Source organism: Tasmannia lanceolata, unplaced genomic scaffold (assembly GCF_043159265.1).
Source record: "Tasmannia lanceolata isolate RefF3 unplaced genomic scaffold, GAP_Taslan_0.1 ptg000012l, whole genome shotgun sequence".
Lineage (NCBI taxonomy): Eukaryota > Viridiplantae > Streptophyta > Magnoliopsida > Canellales > Winteraceae > Tasmannia > Tasmannia lanceolata.
The window spans coordinates 40,459,637-40,483,460 of record NW_027518689.1 but is presented as its reverse complement, the minus strand read 5'-3'; the positions used below and the strand labels follow the sequence as shown (position 1 = coordinate 40,483,460).

Genomic DNA, 23,824 nt, shown 5'->3' with positions numbered 1-23,824 from the left:
AAAAGTGGGCTGCTGTTGGATCAAATATCAATGACGGTACCACCCAACGCGGGACTTCATGCTCGGCCACCATATAAAAACTCATTAATGCATTTGAATATTGATGCTGCTACCAGAATGTTTTATTTTCTCTCCTGTTTTTTTTCTGAAATGGTAGGAATTATATTAACACGGAGGGAAAAACCTGTACATCTGGCTGCTTCTAAATATTCCATTTTTAATAAAAATAGGGAGATGATATTTTCACTCTCCTGCATTACGCATGCGCTCCCTTATAACGTGATTTGACGTTAAAAGTGGGCAACTTTAACGCTTTTGGAAGTCAAATCTCGTTATAAGGGGGGCATACGTAATGCAGGGGGGTGAAAACATCGTCGCCCTAAAAATATTCAATGAATATAGATCCTTGGATCTATATTGAAAATAATCAGAAACCCAGGAATTAAAAGAGTTAACGTTCGATTATTTCGGAATCACCACAAATAGATCTATCGTGGAATTTAATTGTCTAAGCCACTAATCTAGGAATGACGCCACTGGGGTAGAGAGGAAAAATGTTCTATACTACGTAACAACGCCCTTCTACATTTGAATCATAAACACCTGCCGACCCGAGTAGGGTTTGATAATTCTCCAATTTGCAACCTAGGGCTCTGCATTAGGCACCAAATTCCTATTTTCCCTATCCGACAAAAAAAGATTTCTTCCCCAACCGAGAGCAACTTTTTTGAGGGAGGAGTTGAACATCCAATACATCAGGAAACAATATAAGATCCTGCACCATACTTGTGACCAAATGTTGCTTGGGTTGCCCACTACCAGGCTAGAGAACTCACCAATTTCATTTTGCTTTAGGTACCTCCTGAGCATTAATGTGTCAAGAGAGAGCCATCCCCAATCATCTCAAAGGCAGTGGCAAACTCTTGCCCCTCTATTGATTGCAATTATAGATTTTGGGAATGCATAGTACAACAGAAACTTCACTAACTATAAGCCCTCCCAAAACCTAGTGCCCTCGCCTTCCATTACTAGCTACTTTTGGGCTTATGGCTCGTAAACTATAGACTTAATGGATCTATAAGATTGCAAACCCCTATACGATGATGGGCGACACCATGGAGCTTTCAAAACCCTCCCAACGTATGATGAGTTGGTTTATGTATCAGAAAATTTATGTTTATTAAATAAAACTAAAAATACCTGTTTTAAGTCAAAAATGAAATGACAAAACAAATACGAGAAGTTCAAGTTCCTCATAAAGCCTGAGAAAAACTAATTTACCTCTAACAGCCCATGGCAAAACTTGAGAAGCAAATATTAAGCTTTCACGCGTCCATAAAACTTTTGCTTCTCCTCGGTGGTCTGGAAGCGCCCATGACCAAACTTAGAGGAGGTGTCGATGAATTTGAGTTTGATCTCCTCGAGAGCCAGACGTGAGGTCTGCTTCAGCAGTGACTGGCGAAGTGTAACCACCCTCTTCTTCGGCCCAACACAGCAACCTTTAATCAACAGATAATCATCTTTCACCACACCATAGTGAGGGAACCCTCCCATGGGTGTTATGTCCTTCTCAGTCCTTTTCATAGCCATAGCCATAACCAGAATCAGAAAAATAGAGGTATAAAAGAAATGTGAACAGCAAAACATAGAACACTCCCATTTCTGAGAATTTTCTAGTTTCAAACAGATTTACTATGCCCAGATCAGTTTAGTGAAAAACAAAAAGAACAACTAATAACGTCAGAAGTTGAATAGGACCGAATATTTTTGCGACAATCCCCAAACGGTAACTTACTAATATTGTAAGCTAATAACTGTCTATGATAGCAAAGTAAAAGGGGAAACATGAATGCTAGATGTTGGGAGTTTTCTAAACAGATTTACTATCTATTCCGGATCGGTTGTGTGTGCGTGCGTGCGTGTGTGTGGTGGTGGTGGTGGTTGGTGCTTGTGTGTGTGTGTGTGGTGGTGGGTGGTGTGTGTGTGGGTGTGTGTGTTGGGGGGGGGGGGGGGGGGGGGGGTTCATGCTCGTGTAAGTGGTACTTCCGTACCGCCCTTGGTATTTCATCCAACAGCAGATCTTAAAAACTGTGCTTCTGTTGGATCAAGTATCAAGGGTGGTGCCTCTTACACGAGCATTGCCCGCTCGGGCACCATATAATTTCTCCTTTCCAAATATTAATCTGGAAATATACCTCTACAGAAAGAGAGAATCACTTTCTTTCCATCAAGAATGTTATCTATGAGCAGAATCTGTGATATTAATCTAGCATTTGCCTAGAAATGAAATTCAATGTCTGACCTTGATTCATTTTAAGGAATGACTAAGTGTTTAACTTCCACAAAAGTTGGGGAAATATCCTTCAAGTTCCACAAGGCTCTATTTCTTTTGACGTAAAATGGGTGTAAAACAAAATTTATGCCCATTTTAAGCAAAAAAATGAGGGTAAAATTTGTTTTATGCCCATTTTATGTCGAAAGAAACAGAGCCCATAAGATATTTGATGATAACAAATAAATGATTCGCTCGCAAACAAATAAAGGGGAATTTTTGAAGCTGTCGAAAATAGGAACCTGTCGAACTCCGTGACTGCTGCATGAGACTCTTGCCCAGACTTTCCAAGCTTGTAGACCTTCTTGTTCATTTCAGTGCGATGGTGGTATCCATTCTGACCGGCCCTGGCAACTGTGAAGGAAACCCTAGCAGGATGCCAGGCACCAATACATGCCACCTTGCGCAGACCTCTGTGAGTCTTCCGAGGAAGTCGAGTGACACCCCACCTAGTGACAACACCTTCATAACCTTTTCCCTTGGTAACACCAATGATGTCAATCATCTCATCCTTCTGGAAAACAGCATCGACAGGGATCTGCTTCTCAAAGAAGCCATATGCGAAGTCCACCTTCTGTGCAATGGCCCCACCATTCACTTGGATCTCCATCAGGTGTGCCTTCTTCTGTTTCAAGCCCTTCATCTTCTTTATCTGGGAAACAGAAATCAGGAAAATGCATGTTCAACCAAGGTAGATAATTTTGTCTGGATGGTAATGATAACATACTACAGAATAACTTCCTTAAACGGAACATACATATTTTGAACTCACAGAGAAAGTATTAAATATATAAATGCTACAAAAAGAAAAAATCATCAGTGCTCAATGTAGTGAAAAAGTAAACCCACACAATCTTTTGTGAAGAGAGATCACCAATCATAAGTAACTTTCAATTTTTTGGTATTTAGCACTTATGTGTTACCTGTAGACTCTGATCTGTCACTACTAATGGCGTTATCTAATATTCTTTGAATGTCTACCATTGGTTAGAGCCAGACTCATTCAATTACGAACTGTCATGGCATGAGCTTGCTAACAATAAATGGGAAATGACATCATATTCTGTTTTACATTTTTTCGATTTCAGTACCAAAGAGCAATTGATGAAAAAAAAAATTTGTAAGAAGGTTACTTAATCAAAACAAGTATAAAAAATACTTTGAAAAGTTTGAAACCAGTACTGGCATTTTAAGGAAAATTTAAGCACCTTTTGCGACCTTCAATTATGCAGGGTCACCTTAAAAAATAAGTGACACTCGGGGTTGTTCTGGCATGGTTGTTAGTGCAAAAGGTATGGCAAAATTCACGGGGTTTCTAAATAGCTAGACACCCTTTGTTATAAAGCATGCACCATCCACTCTGCTGTAATATAAAAATTATGATAACAAACACTTCAATATAAATTCGGTATCTATTAGCTAATAGAGAGGCTAACAAATTAGCTAGAGAGGGAATACATAGAGCGGGGGTGGAGCTTTTGGACTTCCTTCCCCCTTAGCTGATTTTTTTCTGTATGTTGAGATTATATGATCCTTTTCTTCTTGTATCTTAGGGGACCTTCTTTGTCTCTTCTTGATTTCAATGAATTCTATCTTATATATATATATATATATATGAGGAAAATGATTGTGAGTATGAGCTTATATGAGCTTGAGGGCCCAAACACATGTGGGCCCACATTGTTAGGATGATCCAAAGCATTCATTTGAAAGGCCCTTACATAGATAGGGTGTGTACAAAAAATCAGCTCCATAGGATCATCCTAACCCATCCAAAAGTGGAGGGCAAAATGGACAGACACCTTTTGCCACAAATCTGCCCATTTTTGCCCTCCGCTTTTGGAGGGGATAGGATGATCCAATGGAGCTGGTTTTTGGTACACACCCTATCTATGATGGGGCCTTGCAAATGAATGGTTTGGATCACCAATAAAAATGTGGGACCCATGTGTTTGGGCCCTGAAGCTCATATAAGCTAGCTCAAAATCATTTTCCTCTCTCTCTCTCTCTCTCTCTCTCTCTCTCTCTCTCTATATATATATATATATATATATATATATATATATATATATATATATATATATATATACACGGTATCTTCAATTGGGGATGGGGAAAGGGGCAGGCCAAGAACTGGTAGGGAGGAAGATAATCATTTTTCAGGCAGGCAACTCATGGGAGCAAAGATAAAGATCTTGAAAAAAAGGGGGAAATTTGCTTTTATCTTTTAGCAAGGAAAAAAAAGTACCTGAGTGTGAGCCAAGACGCGGACAACAGATGCATATTTCTTAATTTTCTCTAGCTGTGTTTGAATATCTTTCTTTCCTTCTTCGGTGTCATACTTCTTTGAGTAGTTTGTAAAAGCCTTCTTTTTTGACTTGCCCCAGTTCTTATAGAATCTCCTTCTCACCTCCTCACTCAGATGCTGAGCCCAAACTGTGTTCAAAGAACGAAGGCCACGGGGAGTCTTTATATACCCCACCACGCCAACAACAATCATCGGTGGTGTTTCAATGATTGTTACAGCCTCACATGTCTCCTTCTTGTGAAGCTCTATAAGAAAATACAGCAAATTTCATAACATTAAAAAGCACATTTCAAATGCAATGTTCCAAATCAAATACAATAAAAAAAAGTAGCTCTCAACAGAGAAGAAATCTGGCATCTCAAATGCACAAATTATGACGTTGGAAATGATGATTTCGAGCTACAATCCCTGTTCGCAGAAGATAAAACAGAGATGGATACAACAGAAACAAAGACTTGATCCAAACGTAAACAAATACAGATCATAGGATATGGGAAAAACGATTGCGTAAAACTCCTTTAGAAATGCGCAGGCTAGATATCTTGTGTCAAAACAAAATTCAAACTGAGATAGTTACATGATGAATTCGGGTGTTAAGATCACAAGAAATGCAAAGTACAGTGGAGTATGATTCCTTAAAAAATACATCGCCTAAAAAGCAAAATGCGTAAACTAGAACAAAAATTTAGGTCCAAAGAAGTACTGTAATAACCGTGCATGCACAGAGGTGCACAAAATTCACTCTCACAAGCGACGAAATGCTTGCTAGAGAAGCAAATAGAAATGGATGGGTACCGTCGAAACAACTACACTAAAAATTGAATATTAATTCAAAACAGATAACTTGCAATACATATTCATTCGTTAACAACTTGTTTGCTTGTGCGTAGGCTATCCACCAATATTATGTGCTTGCTAGAGTTAGACGACAACAACAACAAAAAAAAAATAAAAAATTATATATATATATATATATATATATATATATATATATATATATATATATATATATATATATATATATAGAGAGAGAGAGAGAGAGAGAGAGAGAGAGAGAGAGGAAAGTGAAGCTACACCGCCGGTGTAGCTAACTTAGCTACACCGCCGGCTTAAAATACAATGTGCCCACATTGTTTTGGTGATCCAAAGAATTCATTTGATTGGCCCTCACATAGATAGGGTGCGCACCAAAAATCAGCTCCATAGGATCATCCCAACCCTACGATTTGTGGAGGCAAAAATGAAGGTGTAAAAACCTTCACAAATTTGTCCATTTTTGCCTCCACAGTTTGAAGGGCTGATTAGCTACACCGCCGGCTTAAAATACAATGTGCCCACATTGTTTTGGTGATCCAAAGAATTCATTTGATTGGCCCTCACATAGATAGGGTGTCCACCAAAAATCAGCTCCATAGGATCATCCCAACCCTACGATCTGTGGAGGCAAAAATGAACGTGTAAAAACCTTCACAAATTTGTCCATTTTTGCCTCCACAGTTTGAAGGGTTGGGATGATCCTATGGAGCTGAATTTTGGTGGACACCCTATCTATGTGAGGGCCAATCAAATGAATGGTTTGGATCACCAAAACAATGTGGGCCCATTGTATTTTAAGCCGGCGGTGTAGCTAAGTTAGCTACACCGGCAGTGTAGGCCGGTGTAGCTTCACTTTCCTCATATATATATATATATATATATATATATATATATGTATATATATATATATATACATATATATATATATATATATATGGTTGCAGAGGAAATGCCTAAACTAGAAATTGAATTTTAATCATAACAAAAAATGCAAAAACATATTAATTTGTGAACAACTCATTTGGAAATGTGTAGACTATCCAACATTCCCAGGATCCAGAACGGTATTCAACCTGGGATATAGTGATATAATAAACTCCGACTGTATAATTCACTGGCAGCGGATTATGACTTCTTCGAAAATCCATGGCCTAGATATCAACATTGGGGATCAAACAGTAATCGACTTCAGATATAATCCAATGAACTGTTCAAAGCTTGAAATGGAGCAAAGGGAATAATGCAGCAGCAATATCTTTCCCAATTAATCGTTTAGCAGAGTAGTGTGAGGGGTGGTAGCTAAAATGGAAAGGCATTGACTCCCTGGACTTGGAATAGGGTAGTCAGCACTGGTGTTTTCCATTTGGACAATGTTTTTTCTTCTTAAATAATTTTTTTAGTTCACTTTACAAATGGAAATATATGAAAAGAAAAGACGGTGAATTCCAAAGTAATGATAATGAATACATAAAATTTACCTTTTACACCAATGAATATACAAGAAATAGAAAAACACTAATTAGAAACAAACTTACTTGACCCAGGTTTGTCAACTTCTCGGACAATGTGCGTCATTCCAGCCTTGTACCCTAGGAAGGCAGTAAGCTTGCAAGGTTTGCTTGGGTCATCCTTGGGAAAAGATTTCACTGCATCAATCAGTGAGTGAACATAGTAGATTTAGGCCTCATAAGACATAAACGGTAAATAATTACATTTTAAAATGCATTGGCTGCATCAATCAATTGAAAAAACAAATAAATTATTACTTATTAGAATAAAATGAAATCTTGATTCCATCAAAATCTGATATGTAGAGGACAACCTCATGGCTGTGTTTCATGAAATCGGGAGCAAAAGAAAGAACAATACTTACAAAACCTGATTACATAACAAAAGAAAATAACAAACAGGCAAAGCTTTTTACTGAAAGTCCTATCACTACAATCAAGTAAGATAAAGAATAAGTAGTATATAGCATTGAACAAACAAAAAACAGCTATCATAACTCATCATAACATTCAAGGCAGAATGTCAAACAACGAGGCATGATCAGAAATTTTTGAATGGCAGAAACAGAAAAAGTCGCGCTTCAGAATCCCGTGAAGAAATCTGAAAACCATAAAAAAGAATGAATCCAGGACAAATATTGTGCCATAGATTGTCACATGATGTCAGAGACAGCCAAAACAGAAGACTAACAGAGCATGTTGCTCCTAAAGATACGGTAATGTGAGGAAAAAAAGTTGAATGACAGCGGACACAGAGCATGTTGGTTCTAAAGAAGATATGAACCATGTGGTCCTGTAAGAAAAAACTAAAGCCGTAATTTAAATCACCTTTTCCTCTATGGCGAGAAGCTCGCTTCCTTGGGAGAAACCCAAGAGACCCATGCCTAGGATGCTCGAACTTTCGGTGAGACATTTTCCTTCTCCTTCACCCTGCCACATAAATTTAAAATGAGAAAACAGAGTTGCAAAATTACACTTTGCAAAACACCCTCTTGGCAGATTGAATGATTGTTTAGAGGCAAAGGCCTCAGAGAAATTAAAAAAGCTCCCCCAACAAATTCAAGAGTAGAAAAGTTCGACATGAAAAATCCGATGTATATAAATATATACATAATTGCATTTTGATCCATTCAATACAACATATATCAGACTATTTCTAAATACACAAATTAAATAAAGGAAACACATTCAATGAAAACATAAAAAATGCAACCCTGAAAAAAAAAAAGATAATAAAAATCAGTGGATAATCTCAAATGCATACATGTCAATTTTTCGTATATAATGATTAGACGTTTATCAAAGATGAAGCAAAAGATCTAACAATAGTTCAAAACTCTAGATCATACAAATATCTGAAGAACCTTTGCAAATGCTGACATATCAAAAAGTTTAACGATTCAAAGTCTAAATTTTTATTTTTTTTTCGATTTATTTGTCCGTACGATTGAAAGTCTAAAATACTAAAAAAAAAAAAAAACAGAACAAATCAATCTCACTCTGCAACGAACATGAATAACAGTCGGACGAGGCTATTTACGATGCAATTGATTCAGATCGGCATTGAAATCTGAATCCTAAACCCTAAATCTTATATTTCAGAGGAGAGAAATCTGAGAACTGAAAACATTGTAAAACACTAATCGGAGCTCTATTCTACTAGTTTTATCGGAGATGGTGAGAATAACAGTCGAGCAAGGCCATTTACAATGCAGTTGTTTTAGATCGGCATTGAAATCTAAATCAGAAACCCTACAACTTAGATTGGAGAGGAGCTCACCTGAGGATCTCTGCAATGAGAAGAGAGGGAGGCGCTGCCCTCCCCTGCGTCCTGCCAATCGTCTCGCTCAAACCCTAGATAGGGATTTATATACTGAGGCTTGAGGGAGATAGCGGCATTTTTTTCATCGTAATGATTTAAATCTCCCATTATGACAATTTAGTCCCTGCTCTTTACTTGTCCCCTATTCTTACCCCTTAGCAAGGTTTTAAATTTTGGTTTTGGGGTATATTTCGGTCCCCACCAAAACCGAAATTTCGGGACGAATTTCAGCCGAAATTTTGGTAATTTTGGCTGAAATTTGGTAAAGGATTAAATTTTTTTTTTTTTCTGAAATTTAGGCGAAATAACTGAAATATTGTACATTTCGACGATTTTGGATTTCGGTCGTTCGAGTCGGACAAAATTTAAAACCTTGCCCCATAGTAGGGTAAAAGAGTAGTCATAAGCCTTGTCCTACAATCCTATCCTAGGATCCTAAAACTTAGGATGACACATCCTAGAACCCTATGCTAGGATACGTTACCCTAGAGCCCATAGGCCTGGCATAGCTTCATTCCAACACTAGACTAGAGATGTTGAACCCAAGTCTTCTTTAGTGCAAAAGTTACGGATTCATGCCCAGTAGCAAACCTCCCTTCAATTCAGCGTATAATTTCGGTCCTCATCGAAACCGAAATTTCGGTCGAAATTCTGTATAAGTGCTCGAAATGTCGGGTTTGGTGGTAATTTTGGCCAAAATTATGTAAAGAAATAGAAATAAATTAATATTTTATTGAAAATTTTGACAGGAATTTGTTAAATTTCGGCAATTTCGGTTTCAGAACGTTTCGGTTTCGAGCCTGACCGAATTTTCAAAATAAATTTGGTAAAGTCAGGCAATTTCGGTTTCAGTCCTAGATTTCAGGCAAAATTTAAAACCATGGTCATAATTACACTACAATACAGGAGGACGGCCTCGGGAAGACAGTGGGTTGAATGTATCATTTCCCCGTAGTTCATTTTCTGTTTTCTGTTTCTTTCCATGTAAAGTGGGCATAAAACCAATTTTATGCCCATCTTTTTGTAATGAAAAGGGACTTAAATTTTGTTGGGTGTAAAATTTGTTTTACACCATTTTAAGTCGAAATAAACAGATACTGAAAGGCTATTGATCTAGTGGGTTACCTCCAATCTTGTCCATTCAAAGTGGCCCAACAACCATGGATGATGCCAGGCCCTTCATCCTTATAGATTTTGTGTAATTTTTTCTAGCCCTAAATGAGGTTTCTTGGATCAAGGGTCTAGATCATCCGATCAAGGTGTGATCAATTGAAAATGGCAATACAGTGTCTAGATCACCCATTCAAGGTGTTATCAATGGAAATTGGCCATGTATATATATGGTCTTAGATTTGATTAATGGTTTTGAACTTTTGATCATGACATGTAGCTTATTTTGTGATCAAAGCAGTTAGCATCACCCGATTATAGGGGTGTCGATGGGGTAGGTCAAGCTGACGGTCTATTGGGCTCGACCCAAAGTTGAGACTTGGGGGGATCAAATCCCGCATCTAAAAACATGATTTGACTAAGTGGTTGCATTTGTGAGTAAGAGTTGCCGAGTTCGGCTATAATCCTATTCATTGAAGTGAACGATTCAAATTCAAACCCACACCAAATGAAAAAATGGAGGTGCTTTGGGTGCCAATCCCACGAGGGCTTGGGGCTTATGTAGATTTCCTGTTACCTAAATTGGAAAAAACATGAGGTGTGTAGCTCAACAATGGAATCCGATAAAACTCATTTCTCCCATTTTCGCTTCACATTGTTACGAACTCAATTTGGTTCATAACAAAATTGATCTTCTTGGTGGGAAGATCGGCCACTTGACCCACTTCGAGGAAAGGGGGGTTTGCCCTCCTTCGCGCATAAAGACACAAGTTCTGGGATAATTTATTCGTTGATTTCTAAAAATTCCTCACATGTTATTTATAAGAGTTCTACATCGAAGGGCACCCATGAAAAAAAAAGAAGGGACGAAAGGGTGCCCCCATTGGTTGTAAATCACCAAAGTGCATTAAATGGGATGAAAAGTCAAAGAACATTAAGGGCATGTTTGGCTGCCAGGAAATGTTTTTCACGATAAATCGGCATCTCCATGTAGAGATGAGGCGGGAATCCCTCAAAATCATGAAACCAAAACCAGAAAATGTGATGTTTTGCTGCTCAAAGTCCGGAAACGAAAAAACTCTATTCAAAACAGGGTTGATCTTTTTCCCGATTTCTAGCAACAATTCATAACATTTTCTCAATCTGGTTTCATGATTTTGAGGGATTTCGGTCTCATCTCCAATTGGAGATACCAATTTATCATGAGAACAAATTACCGGCAGCCAAACATGCCCTAAATGCACTTTGGTGATTTACAACCAATCCCTCTTTTGCAAGGGCTCCTTTCATTTTAGAAATCCCCTATTTATATATAGAAACCCACTTATCACTTCCTCTAAAACTCCTACTCATCATTCTAACATTTTCAACTATAACCCTGACTTTTAAAAGTCACCAACTACACTCCATGAGGTTTCAATTTGTCTTAGGTAAACCCCCTCAATTGACAGTTCAGCCACAGATCGAAGGGTTAGGATGATCCATTGGAGCTGATTTTTTGGGAACACCCTATCTATGTCAGGGCCCATCAAATGAATGCTTTGGATCATTCAAACAACGTGGGCCCACTCTGTTTTTGGTAGTGTTTGGATTCGGGTATGTGGTTTGGAGCAGGGTATGGGTTCTTCATTAGCATTGATAGTGTTTCAAAAGATGGAGTTTACCTTATACAAATTGAAACATCAGGGGGTGTGGTTGGTAACTTTTAAAAGTCAGGATTAGAGTTGAAAATGTTAGAAAGTTGAAGGGATGTAACTGTATTTTTCCATAAAAAAATTACAACCTAATTTATTCTAAGTGGACCCATCTCGGCAGGCAGCACACACAAGGTCAAAGTACATGGAAAAAAATGCTTCTCATTATTGCATTTTTTGCCCATTTTTTCTAAAGAATGAGAAGCTCGCCAAACACGAGTATTCATGTCTCACTCCAAGGTGCTTTAAGTTGCAACCCATATTACCAAAAAATGAACTAAGGTGCACCTCCAAGGATCATCCTAAGGAGATTATTTAGGGCGTACAAACTATATATATCGACGTTGCAGCCTATCAAATGGACCCTATCAAATCCCTCCACTCTTACCTACTTTTTGAAAACTCGATATCCCGTTTTCCCTTCACGTGCGACTCGTGTTATACTAGCTGAAAGTGATAATTTGCCCCCTTTTTTTACCAGGGACAGCCCCTCTAGGGTGATGATAAATTCACCCCTGTAAGATTATTCGCACCACTTTAACGTGTTTTGACGAAAAAAAGCGTCAAAAAGGAGGGTAACGTGACTAGACTTTAACGCTTTTTGACGTCAAATCAGGTTACAGTGGTGCGAATAATCCTTCAGCGGGCGCGAATTGGCCCTCTAGTGTATTTATAAGTCATAAACTAATATGCTTTCGGTTCTCAGAAAAGGGGGCCGTCTCAAGTAAAAAAGGGGGTGTGTATATCTTTTCCCTATTTATTTGATAGTCAGGGACTAAGCGTCTAGGGTTTTCATATTCTCTTTCACACATATAAAACGCAGGGAACTGGAGCGCGTTCTGTCGACGAAGGGTATTTCTTATTCCATTTCAGAGGTTTTAACCCAATCAAGGTGGGCTATGGTTTTTTTTTCGCTACATCCAATGTTTTTTTTTTTACCTTTCTATCGCCAAGAAAAACCACATTTTATTACCTTTTTACTCTTTACAGGTTGATGAAAATCTTGTGCAAACACAGCATCTTGAATGCGATGACTGGCATTTTCCACACGAGATTTCTGACTAATTTTAATGGGTTTTGATTGGTTATTCTGTTGATTTCGTCTCTCTTTATTTTTCCTTAATTTTTCCGAGTACCATCTAATAGGAGTGATTTGTTTTCTGAAAATGCTGTGGTAAGATATATAATTATAATGGGTCGATTTGTGTAGACCTTAGTTCTTGTTGAAATCTTAAATTAGTGTATTCAGACTAGTCCATTTTTACAATGTTGAACTGTTTGGATGATTTTAAAGCGCCTTTTTTTTTAATTTGCTGGGTATGTGTGATTTCTCTATTTCTCTAGGAATGCTATTCTATGAATGGCGTGTAATCAAATGCTAGTTTAAATTCAATAGCCCCAAGATCAGATGAAATGTTTTTCAATTGTAAGCTGCATTCTTCTTTTTAATTTTATTTTGAATTGTAAAGATTTTATTGAAAAAAAGAAGTAAGAGTTCATGGATTGATATGGTCAAAACAAGGCAAACAAAATGTGAAAAATACATAAAAAACGCTATAGGAGGTAGAAAATCAAAAGGCTCCAACTCGAATCTCCAACACCCTTGAACAGGTCAACTGATCCGCCTCACTGTTGATCATGTCGAGAGAATCCACCTCCACAATGACAGAATTAAGAAGCTCCTGGTCCACGAGCTGAATCCTCGTTATAGGGCTTGTACTTCTGTCTCATTAGAATCATTCTCACCAATTGGACCAGAGAAAGCCCATTGAATCTCAGTCTCAACACAACACAACAGGCGCCCAATGCTAACAGGGACCGAATTCCCTAAGATAAAACCATTGAAGTTCACTTTGTAGTGACCTAAAAGAGGAGGAGACCATCTGGGAGTCGACTTGCCTCATAATGATGTCATCAGTTCGATCTCTTCGAGGCTTTTTTTGATGTGTAGCTTCTAAGGCAGTGCTTGCCTTGGGCTCTCCTCTCCTAATGTTGAAATATTTTTCTCATAAAGCTACAACTTATGGTTGCAATTTTAATTGTGTATTGGATTGAACCCGTGCAGTTGCATTGTTGGTTATATAAATACATATGGATAATTATTGAAGATCAGGCTGAAACACATGGACAGAAATTGTTTCTTATGAATCAGTACGGATTTTGTCCATGTTGTAAATGGGAATGATTTTTCCATCCCCATTCCCTCATTTTACCCCTTTTGTCTGTCTTTTCCCGAAGGCTCTGTTTCTTTCAACGTAAAAATGGGCGTAAAATTTGTTTTATGTTGTAAAAATGAACATAAAATGTTTTATGTTGTAAAAATGAACATAAAACAAATTTTAGACCAATTTTTACGTTGAAAGAAATGGAGCGGAAATGTCAAACAAAATGCAGGGTAAATGCAATCATTTTTAGGAAAAAACAAACAAAAAGAGGTAGAAATGCTTGAAAAGGGGGTTGGAATTTCATTTCCCTGGTGTAAAATGTAGATGCAAGAGTTGATTTTGAAGTGGGTTGCTTTTATTGATTGATGAGTTGATTCGGAAAGTAGGTTTATTTGGCTAGTGGCAGCCTATGTTAGTGTGCATTTTTTGAATTCTACTAAAAGTAGCTTGCCTCATTCGATCCATCTCAGTTGTTGATTACCATTTCTCTGGTAATGTTGGATATTAGTTTAGTCTGGGCCAAAATATAAGCATTTGGATAGTTATATTCATGACACATGTGCTAAGGAAAACAACTTCATTATTGGGCCAAAATGCATGTTGGTGTTCTCGAAATGTAAAGAATAGTCTCCAATGTCTGCCACCATTAATCTGTATTCACCTGCTACCTGGTACGCTTCTATCATGCAGATGAAATAATTTTGACATATGATTTATGATGGCAGTATAATATTGTTGATGACAACTTAGATATTTAATTGCAATTAACTCATTGTTAATGTATTATTTATTCATTTGTGCAGGAGATACAATTATTATGGATGACTCTGACCAGAAAGAAAAATTAGTAATAGCAGCTGCATGTGCTGCCACCGCATGTATTGCCGCTTGTTATTATGAGAAATACTTACTGAAAGAACCACGCCATAGCTCAACGCCGAGTGGTCATATGTGGGTAAATGATGTGCTTAATGGAAATAAGTCACGTTGCCACAAAATGTTTCGCATGGATAAGCGTGTCTTTGTTAAGTTGTGTGACATTTTACAACATAAAGGTTTATTACGTGACATGAGAGAAGTTAGAATCGAGGAGCAGGTAGCAATATTTTTACTCACAGTCGGCCATGATAAACGCAATCGAGTAGCGATGCAACGTTTCAAACATTCTGGTTATACTATTAGTCGCTATTTTAATATGGTACTAGATGCAATTGTGGCATTAGCACCAGATTTCTTTCAGTTACCTGATACGACCACTGCCCCAGAAATCTTGGACAATCCATTGTTCAACCCTTACTTCAAGGTAATCTACTCATTTTTTTAATGGTAATCTACTCGTAATGAAATTTTATGGACATATTCAATCATTCATAATTTTTTTTGATGACATAGGGTATCCCCACCCCATTTTAGGGCGGGACTAATCCCTATGGATTTGCGCAATCACCCGTAAACCACGTGCATCGGGTTTACTTAGGGGGGATTCGAACTCGTGTCACTGGGGAGTATACCCGTGACTTTAAGCCACAGAGCCACACTCATTCGGTTTAAAAAAAAACGAAATTTTATCCACATGTTCATCTATTGATTTGTTTAAAATTTCCTTTTCCATTTATTTATCTAAGGATTGCATCGGGGCAGTTGACGGGACGCACATCCCAGCAATGGTCAATGGCTATGATCGAGCTCCATTCCGTAACAAGAAAGGATTTCTTTCACAAAATGTTATGGCTGCCTGCTCGTTTGACTTGCTATTTCAGTTCGTTCTCGCTGGGTGGGAAGGCTCGACAGCAGATTCACGTGTACTAAGTTCAGCACTCACAAGGCCAAATGGACTTCAAGTCCCTGAAGGTATTGTTTTAATTTACACATAATTCATATTTTATTAGATTTTTTTTTCTTTTTTTTATCATTGATCTACAAATCAAATGATGGTGTAGGTAAATACTACCTTGTTGACAAAGAGTACGCAAATATGCCGGGTTTTATTGCCCCGTATCAAGGTGTTCGCTATCAGTTGAGCGAATTCACAAGTGATCATCCGCCAGAAAATGCGAAAGAGCTATTTAATTATCGACACTCTTCATTAAGATTTGCTATTGAACGTAGTTTTGGGGCTTTAAAAGCACGCTTCTCCATCTTGAAGTCTGCACCTCCCTATCCTTTCAAGACACAGGTCAAAATAGTTCTAGCGGCATGTGTCCTACATAATCACATACGGAAGGAGAAAAGTAATGATCGTATTTTTCAGTTGTACGAACAAGAGACTCCACCAATAGTAGAAGACCCTATCGTGGAGGACTGCGAAGACTTAGCACCAGAAACGACTTGCCAACAGCAACAACTAGAGGGAGCCTCACAACTCCGAGACGACATTGCAGATACAATGTGGAGTGACTATTTATCGAATGCTTGATTGATCATTTGTTGTGGAGGTAATGTTTACTGTATTAAATTTAATTTTCTATTATGGGTGACGACCGCTCTGCTTTACTTATATTATGTATTACGTGACACATCCCATTTTAAAAAAAAAATGTATTACCTGACACATTTTCAGATGCCTGTAAATATAGTGAGCAGTTTTAATATGTCCACCACCCATTAAAAAACCATCTTTTTGTTTGCACAATATAGACTGCTCTTAATGCTCTTTTGAATAGTGGTGCTTGATCTTGTTTAACTAATATGTATTTTGTTTTATGCATTTGTCAAAATTGATAGAGTATATCATGACTGGTTAAGGTTTTTCTTGAGGGAGATGCATTCCCTATACAACTCTTAATGAGGCATGACATTTTTCATCCAATGCAAATCATGCAATTACCATTGCTTTTTAAAAATAAAGCGAGTGCAAGGTTTACTATTTGATCTTCGTTCCACTTGCACATGTGTACATCCTAGCTAATTTATTACATGTATTTATACATGAAAAAACATTCTAATATGCTTGAATGTAATATGTATCCAAGTTAGTTCCTTTAATTTCTTTTTAATATTATGGATTATTAGCTCTTAGAGTAATTGTTATTGGATGATTCAAAGAGAAATCGAACTTAAATATATTCATGTTAATTCCAAGATAATGTGGTATCTACCAAACAGTAGGTAGAACTAATTTCGTGATAGAATATACCAATATACAATGGAAATAACTAGTTTTACGTGAAGCTAGTCTAGGAATATAGTGAATTCCAGTAAAAGCTCATCCAAAGTTTGTTATCCCCAAATCAAACTGCCCCAATGAGTTTTTAAATGTTTTATATATTAAGCACTGCAAATTTTTCCATGCTTCTCACAAAATTTCTTCTTCTCAGGATTCTATATTTTAATTATTTTTGTTTGGTTCACTTGGACGAATGTACATTTTCTTTCTCTTTTGGTGTTTTACATGGATTCCCTCCTACTGCACCAAAACTCTAATAAAGTCATTAATACTGTAGGATTTACATGCTTTTCCTTTACATCATTATTTTCCCTCCATCCCTTCTATAGTTGAAGCCATTAAAGTACATTTTCTATTTCCAAATGCCCTTAGAGGCTCATTCTAACTTTACTTTTGTCTGTAAATAAACACGCCCGTGAAGTCAAGTGAGATTTTGGGACTGCACCCAAAATCAGCTCCTTTGATTTCTTTGACATGTAGGAGATTACATTTGCATTGCCACATTTATAAGCTTATACTTCGTTTGACTAGGGGGTGCGAGTATCATAATTTCTCGGGGTAACAACTTAGAATGTCTAAAACTCTGAATCATTGCCATTCAAAAAAGAAAAAACTGAGAATGTCTGAACTCTGAAATGTGTATTATATGAAGTGCAAAGTGAAATCTAGTTCCAGGAGTGCCATTTTTCTTTTACAAAGCCACAGTTTTGGGAGGCATAAAAAAATGAGAATGCACCCATGGAACCCTGCTGCTAAATCTCTATCATATCCTACTCCCCCACTGTCCATAACTTCATTGAGCTTTTCCCATCTTCCTCAATCATGTGTCAGACATCATATAGAATCTTGGGTCCATTCGCAAGATAGTCTTATTATTTGAGGCCTATATCTGTGCTAAGTTCTCTGATGCCATTGAAGTCTCCTGCGGTCGATGATGCCATGTTTCAAGTGGTATTGAATATGCTGTGTGGGGGAAAAGGGATAGTAGGGATTTAACATCGTCAACCGCAGAGGTGAATGACAGTGAGGGCATTTTGAAAACCAACAATGTAAGTTGTTGATTTGCATGTGGGAGGGGGGTAAGTGAAAGGGAGAAAATGAAGTAAGGTTCAATTTTTAATTTCATTACTATGAAGGCACTGAATTCTATCATCAAGCTGGTGTAGGACAATCTAGGACATGTAACTCATGTCTGCTGATTTTATTCACGGACAGAGTGAGTCTAATCGGATGCGTGTAGAGTAGGGGTAATAAGGGAACAAGTTATGCAGATTAGGGAAACAGACTAGAAGAAACAATACGGTAGATAGGGAGGATTGTTATAAGATATATGTAGAGTCAAGGCAGACCTGGACTGTTTGGACAGATCAGGACTGTTGGGACTGTTGTGTCAGGTTGTGGAATGTGACAGCTGATCTGTGAATAGTTGGTGTTCGAAGGAAGTAAGGAACTTGGGACTGCAGGGATAAGTGTTTGGACCGTTCTGAAATTTACAGACGATGGAAAAGGGGGCTGTGATTTAGGACAGCCATGTTAGGGGTTTTCTTGGAATTGTCTCCTGGGACAGGACTGTATGCATCGAATTTTAGGTCTTTTCTTGAATCTTTGAACAATTAGGTATTCAGTGGGTGTAGGAGGGCGTATGCAGGGTTTTAGGCCAAGGACCGGCTGTAACAAGTCAAGAATGTGGATTTGGGTTTAAGGCTGTAAGGTTGCAAAGTATTGAAACCAAGGGTTTAGATGGGGTTTTCAGGCTGTAGATTAATTGTTTTGGATCAAATCAATTTACGGAGGTGGAAAATATAGGCTAAAGTATGTTTCAAAAAAAATAAAAAATAAAATAAAAAAATAAATATATATATTGGGAAAAACGTTTCTGAGGTATTGCTCACCGTGAGCAGCCCTCTAGATACCCCATTTCCCATAGTTGGTTGAGTCATCCAACCCATTGGTTATGTAGGTTATAGGTAGGATTAGGGTTATGGGTTCTGGTTCTGGTTATGGTTATGATTAGTGGAGGTTTTCAAATGGATGGCTGCAAATTAAACTCCTATAAATCGAATGGTTAGGATTATGGGATGGAGGTGGTTTCTTAGGGACACCCTATCTGTGTGAGGTTCTATAGAATGAATGGGTAGGATGAGTCAAACAACATGCAGGTGGTGTTTTATAGAGGGCTGCTCACGGTGAGCGATACCTCAGAAAACCTTTGCCCTATATATATATATATATATATATATGAGAAAAGTGTTTCTAGTCCGGCCGACTAGAGATCATTCTCTAGTCCGCCACCCAAAAACACATGGGTCCCACATATTTGGGTGATGCAAAGCATTCATTTGATGGGCCCTGACATAGAGACGGTGTCCACAAGAAATTAGCTTCATAGGATCATCCCAACCCTATGATTTGTGGAGCTTAAAATGGACGGCTTTGCATCACCCAAATCTGTCCATTTTTTAACTCCACAAATCGAAGGGTTAAGAAGATCCTATGAAGCTGAATTTTTGTGGACATCCTATCTATGATGAGGCCTATCAAATGAATGCTTTAGATCACCCAAATATGTGGGACCCATGTGTTTTTGGGTGGCGGACTAGAGAATGATCTCTAGTCGGCCGGACTAGAAACACTTTCCTCTATATATATATATATATATATATATATATAGGCTAAAGTGCATGGATTCAAGAGCTGAAATAGGAAAATTAGTAATGGGAGAACAATAAGAAAAATACTTAGAATTTCTCTAGGCTTCCTAGGAATCTCACCTATGTTGAAGCATCACACCAAGATCAAGAAAGAAATAGATAAGAAGGTTTGGAATCTCGCCAACCAAAACCCAATGCTATGATTCTTCATTTCTTTCTTTATTCTTTATAGAAGAAAAAGATGAAATAATTCCAATGCTTCCATGGAACGTCCAATATCCCTTTTACAGCTTCTATGCATAAATGTTGGTCAAAAGGTCAAATAATGTATGGCATTCATAGCAATGTTTGAAATTTTGGTTTCGGTGTCGGTTTCAGCCACCACTGTAATCAAAATATTTCGATTTTAGTGGAAATTTAGGCTGAAATCATGTATTCGGTTTAAAATTTTGGGGTTTTTAAAATTTCGGTGGAAATTTAAGTGGAAATCTTACAAGGGATTTGCTAGGGACCATTGTAGAAGGCATTTCGCGGAGCATCTCTTGCAAGAGAGAGCAGCCACATTGGCTCAGATTTTGTCTTATTCATTTAATTCGTGTGAGTTGGCTGCTCTCTCATGTAACAGATGCTTCACGAAATGCCTTCTGCGATGGTCCCTAGTGAGAGAGAGAGAGAGAGAGAGAGAGAGAGAGAGGGAGAGCCTATGCTCTTCATGTACTGCCGGGATCTTCCTCTCCCTTATACTTTTTAGGTAGGTAAGCTGATTGAACTTTCGACTTCGAAGTTGACTTCGAAGTTGAAGAGCAAAGCCTTAAACAATAGAGTTAGAGGCTCGACCCATAGAGATGATACTTACTGTGCCTCACTTTTGCCCTATGTACCTAGTCAAGTCGTTGATCGATCCTAACACAAAATCTAAACCGCTTTCATTAGTACTTTTTGGATTATCCTAGACCTTTAATCCATTGAACCATACGTACGTACGGCCAAATTCAATTCAAAACACATTCATCAGATGATTAAAGGTCAAGATTCCGCCACAAAAGCAAATATATATTTCATAGAATCACGTGTACATCCGAAACGTGCACGGAAACAGAAACAGCTTCTCTGCAAAGCAAGGGTAAGGCTGCGTACATCTAGCCCTCCCTAGACCCCACAATGATGAGAGCCTCGTGCGGACTTATACATACAAAACGTAAAAAAGGGGAAAGGCATGCTCTTACAAACTGAACAAATTAATGGACATATAATATAATTAACAGAAGCAGTGGTAAGGCTGTAAACATCTAACCCTCCCCAGACCCTGCAATGGCGGGAGCCTCAGCTCTGGCCCCCCCTTTATTTTATAATAATTATACAGAAGGGAATGTGAAGTTCTTAATTCCTGCATCATCTACACCAACAAGGAATCTTTGTAAATCATGAGATAATCAGGGATAGACCTCAATAACAGAGCGCAAACCGAGCACAGGCATTATCTTGTAGTGAGAAAAACCTGCATCCTTGAACATCATGTGCCATTCAAGTTCGTCCCTCTCCTTTCCCACTGCATCCACCATCATCAACATATCGGAGAAAAGTTGTGTTCCAACGATCGTGTGATTACTATTCTTTGTGTTTACCACCATATCTACGATAATCACCTTCCCTCCCTCTTCTGCGCATGGAATCGCTTCCTTACACCGTCGCAGTATCTCCACACACTCCTCATCACTCCAATCATGTAGAATCGACTGCCAATAATTATGAGCCTTGCTTAGCTTTACTATCATCAGTTTACATAATCATTTAAATATTCTCTCTCAAGGTTTGAAAATAAAAAAAGATAAATATAAAAATAATAATTTGTATATCAGATTATTATTTGGAAGCCTCACACAAAGCTTCCAAGCTCTTAAACCATCCTTCTTCCTCAAGCTTTCTACATTTCCTTCACTTTATTTCTGCAATTTCTCTATTTTACACTCTTTTGCATTTTTTTCATCATTTACACGGAAACACAATAATTAGCTCTTTATCACATTAAGTTCTCCATAAAGGGTGGTACTTCAAGACCCTTGGGACCTACACCAGGTGACCCAAACTCAAAAGCCCCAACTCTTGAGACTAAATCAAATTTGATCTAAATCTAGCCCTTAAATCCCAATTCAAACCGTTATAACTCTCATTCAAGCCTTAAAGCCTCCTTTTAATTAGATTTGAATTCAAACTTTAAAGTTTTAAAACTTTACTTGTTTTCAACATCCAAAGACCCTAATATATAAAGAGAAAACGGTTCCTACACATATGTGTAGAGAGTTCTCTACACACTAGCTTAAAATACAGTGGGGCCCACATTGTTTGGGTGATCCAAGCCATCCATTTTAAAGGCCCTCACATAGATAGGGTGTCTACAAAAAATCAGATTCATAGGATCATCCCAACCCTACGATTTGTGGAGGTAAAATGGATGTCTTTAAACCTTCACAAATTAGTCCATTTTTTGCCTCCACAGTTCGAATGATCCTATGGATCTGAGTTTTTGTGGACACCCTATCTATATGAGGGCCTTAAAAGTGAATGGTTTGGATCACCCAAATAATGTGGCCCCCACTGTATTTTAAGCTAGTGTGTAGATAACTTATCTACACATGTGTAGGAACCGTTTTCTCATATATAAATGGTTATGCAAATTACATTCATGATTATAAATAAAGAGTGCAATACAAGTACCTTGAGAAACACTGCATTTGCAGGAGGGATGGATTGGAACATGTCTCCTCCAACAAAATCCACATTGATGCACTTAGGAGAGCTCGCTACAACGTGCGGGAGGTCTAACACGGTGCATTTCACATACGGAAATGCCTCACTGATGATCATAGCGGCCATTCCAATGCCTCCGCCAACATCGGCCAACGACTCTAATCCTTGGAAAATGGAACCACATTCTTTAACAAGGATGTTCATTACAATCCGAGTGTCGCTAGCCATGGCCTCATTGAAAGGGTTGCTAAGTTCGGGTGAGCGGCTCGCATAGTCCCAAATGTTCATCCCATGTGCCATTTGAAGAGGGGGCATGGCTTCATCCTTTTGGAACCAAGCACTCAAGAAATGCCAAGGGGTAACTAGAAAAGGGTCTAGCATCATTAGCAAAAATGGCGTCAACCCAGTAGTGTTCTCTTTCAAAAGGAGTTTAGAAGAGGGTGTCATCACATAGCCTTCTTCAACTCCATTAGTTTCTACAGCGAAGAATCCTGAGTGAACCAATAGACGCATGAGGCGGTGCACGTACTTTGTCTTGCTCGATGCAATGGGAAGTTTGGCGGCCAACTCGGAAAGGGTGATTGGATGGCCATGGTTGTGGACGATGTCTGGTATGCCTAATTGAACGGCACACTTGAGAGACATGGAGCTTATGAAGTTACATACATGGCTCCAAACATGAGCTTGAGCTTGCAACAACTCATCAACTCCCTCTCTTCGTTTCACCTCCATTACTAACACACTCAGTTCTTTAACTCCTACTACTTCTTAATCCCACACACACACACACACGCACATATATATATATATATATATATATATATATATATATATATGAAAAGGATTGTACGCTCGACCGTACCTAAAGTTAGGTATGGTAGAGTGCCAAATCACATGGGTCCCCCATTTTTGGTGGGCATCTAAACCATTCATTTGCAAGGCCCCATCATAGATAGGGTGCATACCAAAAATCAGCACCATTGAATCATCCTAACCCCTCCAAAACTGGAGGCCAAAATGGGCAGATTTGTGGACAAACACTGTCTGTCCATTTTGGCCTCCACAAATGGCTATGGAGCTGATTTTTGGTATACACCCTATCTATGATGGGGCCTTGCAAATGAATTGTTTAGATGCCCACAAAAAATGGGAGACCCATGTGATTTGGCACTCTACCGTGCCTAACTTTAGGTACGGTCGAGCGTACAATCTTATATATATATATATATAGAAAGTGTTGGTGAGTTGGTGAGCTTAAGCTCACCAAACTTATGGTGAGCTTAAGCGCCCAATCACATTGGGGCCTACTTTGTTAGGATGATCCAAAGCATTCATTTGAAAGGCCCTTACATAGATGGGGTGTGTACCAAAAATCAACTCCATAGGATCATCCTAACCCATCCATTTGTGGTGGTCAAAATGGACAGACATTATTTGTCCACAAATCTGCCCATTTTTGTCCTCCACAAATGGAGGGGTTAGGATGATCCTATGGAGCTGATTT

The 23,824-nt window shown here is 38.3% G+C and overlaps 3 protein-coding genes across 4 annotated transcripts; 1 reads left to right on the top strand and 2 right to left on the bottom strand.

Moving 5' to 3' along the window:
• Positions 1-1,154: 1,154 nt before the first annotated feature.
• LOC143888210 (large ribosomal subunit protein uL3) lies at positions 1,155-8,894 on the bottom strand. Its single transcript, XM_077392565.1, has 6 exons — positions 8,745-8,894; positions 7,793-7,894; positions 6,992-7,102; positions 4,581-4,885; positions 2,575-2,984; positions 1,155-1,576 (listed from the first exon to the last, which is right to left on the bottom strand). Exons 2-6 carry the CDS (start codon positions 7,875-7,877, stop codon positions 1,318-1,320), a joined length of 1,170 nt encoding a protein of 389 aa, XP_077248680.1. The 5' UTR covers positions 7,878-7,894; positions 8,745-8,894; the 3' UTR covers positions 1,155-1,317.
• Positions 8,895-12,332: 3,438 nt separating this feature from the next.
• Positions 12,333-16,346, top strand: LOC143887354 (uncharacterized). Of its 2 annotated transcripts, XM_077391455.1 has the most exons (5): positions 12,359-12,482; positions 12,581-12,682; positions 14,559-15,058; positions 15,381-15,606; positions 15,696-16,346. In XM_077391455.1, the coding sequence occupies exons 3-5, from the start codon at positions 14,573-14,575 to the stop codon at positions 16,169-16,171; spliced, it is 1,188 nt and encodes a 395-aa protein (XP_077247570.1). In that variant the 5' UTR covers positions 12,359-12,482; positions 12,581-12,682; positions 14,559-14,572; the 3' UTR covers positions 16,172-16,346. The 2 variants fall into 2 exon arrangements, with proteins under 2 accessions (XP_077247569.1, XP_077247570.1); XM_077391454.1 differs by lacking the exon at positions 12,581-12,682 and having other exon boundaries at positions 12,333-12,482.
• Positions 16,347-20,604: 4,258 nt separating this feature from the next.
• Positions 20,605-23,097, bottom strand: LOC143887353 (trans-resveratrol di-O-methyltransferase-like). Its single transcript, XM_077391453.1, has 2 exons — positions 22,288-23,097; positions 20,605-21,308 (listed from the first exon to the last, which is right to left on the bottom strand). The coding sequence occupies exons 1-2, from the start codon at positions 23,050-23,052 to the stop codon at positions 21,006-21,008; spliced, it is 1,068 nt and encodes a 355-aa protein (XP_077247568.1). The 5' UTR covers positions 23,053-23,097; the 3' UTR covers positions 20,605-21,005.
• Positions 23,098-23,824: the final 727 nt, after the last annotated feature.

Excerpts from the sequence above, each read along its gene's own strand:
- LOC143887353 (XM_077391453.1), bottom strand. The coding sequence starts at position 23,052 with ATGGAGGTGAAACGAAGAGAGGGAGTTGATGAGTTGTTGCAAGCTCAA. Across the intron at positions 21,309-22,287 it reads CAAATGCAGTGTTTCTCAAG|TCGATTCTACATGATTGGAG; the intron begins GTACTTGTATTG and ends AATTATTGGCAG.
- LOC143888210 (XM_077392565.1), bottom strand. The coding sequence starts at position 7,877 with ATGTCTCACCGAAAGTTCGAGCATCCTAGGCATGGGTCTCTTGGGTTT. Across the intron at positions 7,103-7,792 it reads TTCTCGCCATAGAGGAAAAG|TGAAATCTTTTCCCAAGGAT; the intron begins GTGATTTAAATT and ends TGATTGATGCAG. Across the intron at positions 4,886-6,991 it reads AGTTGACAAACCTGGGTCAA|AGCTTCACAAGAAGGAGACA; the intron begins GTAAGTTTGTTT and ends ATTTTCTTATAG.
- LOC143887354 (XM_077391454.1), top strand. The coding sequence starts at position 14,573 with ATGGATGACTCTGACCAGAAAGAAAAATTAGTAATAGCAGCTGCATGT. Across the intron at positions 15,059-15,380 it reads TGTTCAACCCTTACTTCAAG|GATTGCATCGGGGCAGTTGA; the intron begins GTAATCTACTCA and ends TATTTATCTAAG. Across the intron at positions 15,607-15,695 it reads TGGACTTCAAGTCCCTGAAG|GTAAATACTACCTTGTTGAC; the intron begins GTATTGTTTTAA and ends ATGATGGTGTAG.